This window comes from Centropristis striata, chromosome 8, assembly GCF_030273125.1.
Source record: "Centropristis striata isolate RG_2023a ecotype Rhode Island chromosome 8, C.striata_1.0, whole genome shotgun sequence".
NCBI classification, from domain to species: domain Eukaryota; kingdom Metazoa; phylum Chordata; class Actinopteri; order Perciformes; family Serranidae; genus Centropristis; species Centropristis striata.
The window spans coordinates 39,953,807-39,960,179 of record NC_081524.1 but is presented as its reverse complement, the minus strand read 5'-3'; the positions used below and the strand labels follow the sequence as shown (position 1 = coordinate 39,960,179).

Genomic DNA, 6,373 nt, shown 5'->3' with positions numbered 1-6,373 from the left:
CACTAGCTGCAGTGGTGAACATGATATTAAATGTTTGTGTGAACACATAATGTGGCATGACTATACCTACTTTAGTTTACCTTTAGCTTCTACCAAAACTAATACTGTGCTAGAATGATCATTTTTATTTTTATGCAAAATGTAATACTGCAGCTAATTATCCAGTTAATACATGCACTCTAATGCAACATTTGAAAATTGGCTTGTTATGTTGCAAAGCATCCTAATTTGTTGACATGCTGCATGGTTTATTTGATTTACTGCTGATTTAAAGCCAAGCCAGGGCATATTTCTTTTAGTGGCTTTATGAGTTGTGGGTGCAGCGGATTATGTAACCTTGTGTATAGTGAAAGACGTACAGTGTCCCACAGTTCTATACAGTAACGCTCTGTTAGCTTTCTGCATAGTCCCTCCAGCAGACTCTCTCCACTTCCCGCTCAAGTAACTTTCTTCCTTCCTGTTCAAAATCAGCTAATTTAGGATTTATTTGGTTTGGCAAGCCATTGAATTAACTATGATTTGAACACTGATGTTATTCTTTAACTTGTATTTGTTTTTTCTTCATTTTAAAACGTGTACCAGTAGATGGTTTTTAAAACAATTTTTCATGAACATTTTGTTCAGTTTGCTATGTTAGCTCAGTCTTTTTTGTTTCATCATGTGTACCTTGTTTCCAATGTCCTTGACTCATGGAAAATTGCATTAAGAAAGTTCAATAAACAGTGTCATATGAAAGAAACAGGTCAGACGGTCTAGAGGAATGCAAAATCGTATCTTAGACATATTTTGATGTGCTTTTGTGTATCCGTCCACTGTGAATGACTTAGCTTTATGAACCTTCTCAAATGTCAAATCACATCATTAAACTTTTAGAAAACCTGTAGCCTCAAAATCCCACGAGATGACCTTCTACCAAGACTTAAAGGTTACCAAAATGAGTTTATCAACTTGCATTGAAAAGTAAGTAATGCTGTCTCATGCTCTAGCCTTTGCTGCAGAGTCACTTTTGAGCAAGGCACAAAATCTGAAAATACAAAGTGCAAAGTGTAGCATCTTAATAGCCAGAGAGGTTGAATGGGAACTGTGAATGGATGTGAAGGTGGCTGAAAATGAGCATGTAAGCTCAGCAAAGCCTTTCTCAGGATAAAAAAAACATCATGCATTAAACTCAGTTATAACTCAGTTCTTTAATTTTTTTCATTTCTAGGAGAGACCTGGCAAATTTCCCTTTACAAGTGGTCACAGAAATATAGAGGAAGGAGTTTTACAGTAACATACATACAGATCCACCAAAGGCAATACCATCTCTGGCTACTACTGCTGGCTCAAGATGCTGTTTACTCTAGGACTTCTCCTCCTTCTCACCCCATTTCCCTCCTTACAATCCCCAACCAATGAGAGGAGAAACTCCACAGGAAGCGACGTGACCAAACCCAATGCCGTATTCACCCAGTCGAAACCAAAAACCACTGCTGCTCTCGCCAAACAGGCCGATCGCCCAACCCTAAAACCAAACACAGTCAATCAGACGGTTTCATCCACTCCAGCCGCAGCAGCAGTAAAGGCTTCTACAGTCAACGAAGCGAAGGCTACCAAAGACAAGCCTGCCCCCTCTGAAACACCAACTGTTCAGTCAGCATCCACAAAGTCTGCTTCAGCCAGCGGTTCTAAAACCACCAAGGATAAACTCCAACCTTCGGTCAGTCAGACGGTTTCAATAAAACCTCCTTCAACCAGCGATGGAAAAGCTGCCAAAGACAAGCCTGCCCCCACTGGAGTTCAAAATGTTCAGTCAACATCTCCAAAGTCTGCTTCTGCCAGTGGCGCTAAAACCACCAAAAACAAGCCCACAGCCTCCGTCAATCAGACTGTTGTAGCTAAAGCTCCCTCCACCAAAGACAAGCCTGCCCCCACAGCAGTTCAAACCGCTCTGTCAACACCAGCAAAGGCTGCTGGTTCTGCAGCCGACAAAGATAAGGTCACATCGTCTGCCAATCAGAGCACTCAATTCAAAGCTCCCAACGCCACCACCACCAAGGAGAAGCCTGCCCCTGTACAACCAATCAAGGTGGTCATTAGCGAAAGCTGCGATTCAAGCAACCCAAAGGAGCAGGAGCTGAAGCTGAAGCCTGGCGCTCCGCTGGTGATGACACATAAAATCAGCCTGTTGCCGGGTGGCTGTAGCGGCGGATGTGAGGCAGAGATGGCGGCACTGAAAGGACGCGTGGCACGACTGGAAAGAGAGATGTCATCCCTCAAAGATAAATGTACGATTCTGTCATATTCACCAGAATAATATTATTCATACAAGTAATTAGAGGTGTAGATTTAGTGATTTTGTTGTCGTTTTTTTTGCTGCCCAGGTCCATGTTCTGCAAATTGTCCAAATGACTGTAGTGGCAGTGGGGAATGTGAGAAGGGGAAATGTATCTGCCAACAGGGATTCATGGGTCCAGACTGCAGTAAGTGTGCACAAGGAGCTGAGTGTAGTAAAAGTAAGTGAGAGTTTGTAACATTAAAAATACATATTTTTAAGTGAGATTATGTATTTTACTTTTGGGGTACTGGCATCTGTACTGGTATCGTAATATTTTATATGATACCCAACCCTTCTAATATCTCATTCATACTTTGCTTGTATTCTCTACTTTTGTCATTTCAGAAACTGCCAAAGGAAAGGTCAAGGTAACCGTGGAAACAGTAATCCTGCAGGTGAACAAAGACAAAGAAAACATGCAGGAGAAAACCACCAAAGCAGAGCAAACACTCTTCCAGAAGAAAGTGCAGAAGAAGGTGTCTGAAGCAAAAGAGACTGACACTAAAGCCAAAGTGGCTACCAATGTTAAAACAGGTATTGTTAAAACGCAAGCAAAACAAGACACTTCTGTTAAGAAAATAAATATTAAAGATGCCACAAAGACAACTCGCCCAACAGTTGGTCAAGTTCTGTTGAAAACTGAGGGAAGAAAGCAGGAAGAAGCCCGCAAAGGCAAAACAACTGTCCTGACCACTAAAAAGGTCCAAAGAACGGACCCTAAACTGGTTAAGGAAGGAAGTGCTGGTAAAACACATCCCAAATCTGACCAACTAAAAGACCAACCTCAAACCAATGTAACCCAGACTAATATAAAGAAATCTAATGGCACAGCTAAAGTTGTGACCATTCTGACCAAGGTCGTGGGACCAAACAAAACCAAAACAGTTACCTTGGAGCAGTCCACACTGGCTGAGAAAAATGTTACTCAATCAACTGGACAAAAACGCACCAGGAAGGTCAAAGTAGACATTACAAATGTGCAAACTGTTGACAACAGAAACACTGAAGCTGGCAAACCTGGAAAAGAAAAGGTCACTCAGAGGAGTCAGTACCTAGTTAATTCAACCATTGCATCAGGCGAGGGTCGGGTTCTACAAAATAAAACAAGCATCCATGGCTCTGGGAGTGTGAGGAAGACGGGAGGATCTGGATTAGGATCTGTAAAGGTTGTAAACATCTCCTCCTACAGCTTTACTGTCACGTGGGCAGCACCACAAGGAATGTTCAAGAACTTTACCGTGGTCAGAAGAGAGCCACGGACAGAGGGTGATGAAGATGACCACGAGGACTTTGAAGAGGAAGCTCTTGAAGAAGACAAGGCCCCCACAGCTAAGAACACGACTGAAATCCAGGTACAGAGTGAGAGCGCCAACACAACTAAGGCTGCTGTATCGAGAGGAAAAGCTGAAACAAGGAGGATCTCCATGGTGGTCCCTGGCAGCGTGCGCTCTGTGGAGTTCAGTAACCTTCGGGCTAACACAGGCTACGTCCTGCATGTTTATGGCTCCACAGCTGACAGGAGGTCTAAGATTCACAGAGTAACTGCAATTACAGGTAAGTCATACTAGCTCCTTCTACCAGGGCCAGGATTGGTACAGGGACGAGCAAAATTTGAATAAAAATATCCTTGTTTTCTCTCATCAGGTCCTGAGCCAGCCACAGAGATGGTTTTCAGTAATGTAACAGAGTCTTCTCTGACCGTTTCCTGGTCCAAACCAAAGACCACATTCTCAAGCTTCAGGGTCACATACACAAACATCATCACAGGTTTGTCAAAGACCCATCTTTAGACTGCATCTCAGGGGGAAAAGTGGTAGGATCTGCTGGTGTGGATCTATTTTTACTGGAAATGTTGACTGATATTTGTGATGTATCGTCCTGTTAGGGGAGAGCCGTTTTGTGACCATCGAGTCTCAGCACTCCTATGTGGTTCTGTCCAAACTGTCTGCTGGATCCTCCTATATTATCAGTGTAACTACGACACAAGGCCGATCCCAGAGTGATGCTCTCACATCTCTTATCACCACAGGTAGATAATTAGATAAACTTACTGTTATGTGCAGCTCCTTTTTTGTCCTAACTTGTGAAAATACTAATAAGCACACGGTGGATTGTTTCTTGACAGTGCCCGCTCCTCCAACACATTTGCAAGTTGTCAATGTGACAGATACCAGAGCGGTGCTGCAGTGGACACCCAGTCTGGGGAAAGTGGACCGCTTCATCATCAGCTATGAGTCCTCCAAGAGTGAGTGTGGCTTAACCCTTTGATGCACAACATATTGACCCCCCCCTTCTAATGCACAACATGGGTCAAAAATGACCCGCATTAATATCTCATGTTATTTAATGCTTGCTGTGTGTTTCTGTGCTCTTGTGATCTTTTGATATCAACTTATTTTATGATTTAATATTCCAAGTATTCTTTAAATATCTTGTTTTTGATAACAACAAATCATTATTTCCATTTTGCCTCTCATACTTTATGAAGAAAAACGTTTTTGTATTATTACATAGCTAACTACTTGGCTAAGTAGCTTGCTAAGCTAACTACTTAGCCAAGAAGTTAGCTAAGTAGTTAGCTTAGCAAGCTACTTAGCCAAGAAGTTAGCTAAGCAGTTAGCTTAGCAAGCTACTTAGCTAAAAAATGGATATGGCTCATTTTTCACCGATGTTGTGCATTAGAAGAGTAGTGACACAAAAAGGGATTTTATTAAAAAAATAATTAAATTAAGATGTATGATGATCAACAACAAACTAATTGAGGAAAACCTGGAATACTGAATGATGAAAATAATTTATTGTAAATATTAGAGCATAAAAACTCTGTCGGGTCACTTTAGACCATGTTGTGCATCAAAGGGTTAATGCAGTCAAGCTTTTTGAGTCCCAACCCAGCAGAATATTCAGGTTATAGGAGGAGTACGCTACTAAGCTAAATGCTATTAATGTCTTCTTGCAACAGCTCCTAATGTGACAGTGACAGTGATGCTGTCTGGGAACTCAGTGGAGCACCAGCTGAGAGGCCTGCAGAGAGGAACCCTGTACACGGTCAAAGTCCTGAGCCAGAAGGACAGTCTGCAGAGCATGGCCATCTCAACCACATTTACTACCGCTAATGGTGAGTAGAGAGGGGAAGTGAGATCAGAGCCTCTTTTCTGCAGAGGTTGTGTTTTAACCCATTGAAGCCTGGAAAGTGGATACGTCGTTTTGTAGTATTTGTATAAGCTCTCAAATACCTTTTTGAATTTCATTTCTATCTGCTACAGAGGCTGAAAAATCTATTATTTAGTACAGTAGTTCTCAACCTTTTTGAGTCGCGACCCCCAATTTAACATGCATGTTGTCCGCGACCCCCGCTCACTGAACACAATCTCACACACACAGTTCAGATCACCCAAAAAAGAAACAAAATGACCAAAAAAGGAAACAAAATGACCAAAAAAAGACACAAAATTACCCCAAAAAGAAACAAAAAAGACACAAAATGACAAAAAAAGACACAAAATGACCAAAGAAAGGAAACAAAATGACCAAAAAGACACAAAATGACCAAAAAAGACACAAAATGACCAAAAAAGACACAAATTGACCACAAAATGATCAAAAAAAGACACAAAAAAAGGACACAAAATGACCAAAAAAAGACATTAAGTGACCAAAAAGACTAAAACACATGAACACTTTAACACAGTGGAGACAGAGCTGACTTCCAAAATGATTTGGTGACCCCCAGAAATCATCTCGCGACCCCAATTGGGGTCCCGACCCCAAGGTTGAGAATAGCTGATTTAGTAGAAGAGTTGACACTTTTTTTCCCAGAATTTTTCCAGAATTTCCAGAAAATTAGAAGCTTATTTTAAAATCGCCCAGCGGTTTTTCAGGCCTCAATGGGTTAAGTGCATGAACTAAATACTTGCAGTTTTGTTTGCAGTGGTTAAAGCCAGTGAAGTGGGCCCTCGCTCTGCAGTGATCACATGGAGAAGCTCTACGGTTGTTTACTACAGCTACAGACTGATCTACCAGGTGGCAGGAGAGGAGACAAAGGTGAAGAATATT

The 6,373-nt window shown here is 41.7% G+C and overlaps 1 protein-coding gene across 1 annotated transcript in view; it reads left to right on the top strand.

Annotated features, from left to right (window-relative positions):
• Positions 1 to 1,330: 1,330 nt before the first annotated feature.
• The window catches only part of tnxba (tenascin XBa), an 11,806-nt gene continuing 6,763 nt past the window's right edge, over positions 1,331 to 6,373 (top strand). The window contains exons 1-9 of the mRNA XM_059339925.1: positions 1,331 to 2,267; positions 2,364 to 2,462; positions 2,663 to 2,851; positions 2,936 to 3,871; positions 3,962 to 4,084; positions 4,203 to 4,346; positions 4,443 to 4,562; positions 5,280 to 5,435; positions 6,249 to 6,361. Of these exons, the coding sequence (XP_059195908.1) occupies positions 1,331 to 2,267; positions 2,364 to 2,462; positions 2,663 to 2,851; positions 2,936 to 3,871; positions 3,962 to 4,084; positions 4,203 to 4,346; positions 4,443 to 4,562; positions 5,280 to 5,435; positions 6,249 to 6,361 (2,817 nt within the window). The remainder of the gene's footprint in view (positions 2,268 to 2,363; positions 2,463 to 2,662; positions 2,852 to 2,935; positions 3,872 to 3,961; positions 4,085 to 4,202; positions 4,347 to 4,442; positions 4,563 to 5,279; positions 5,436 to 6,248; positions 6,362 to 6,373) is intronic.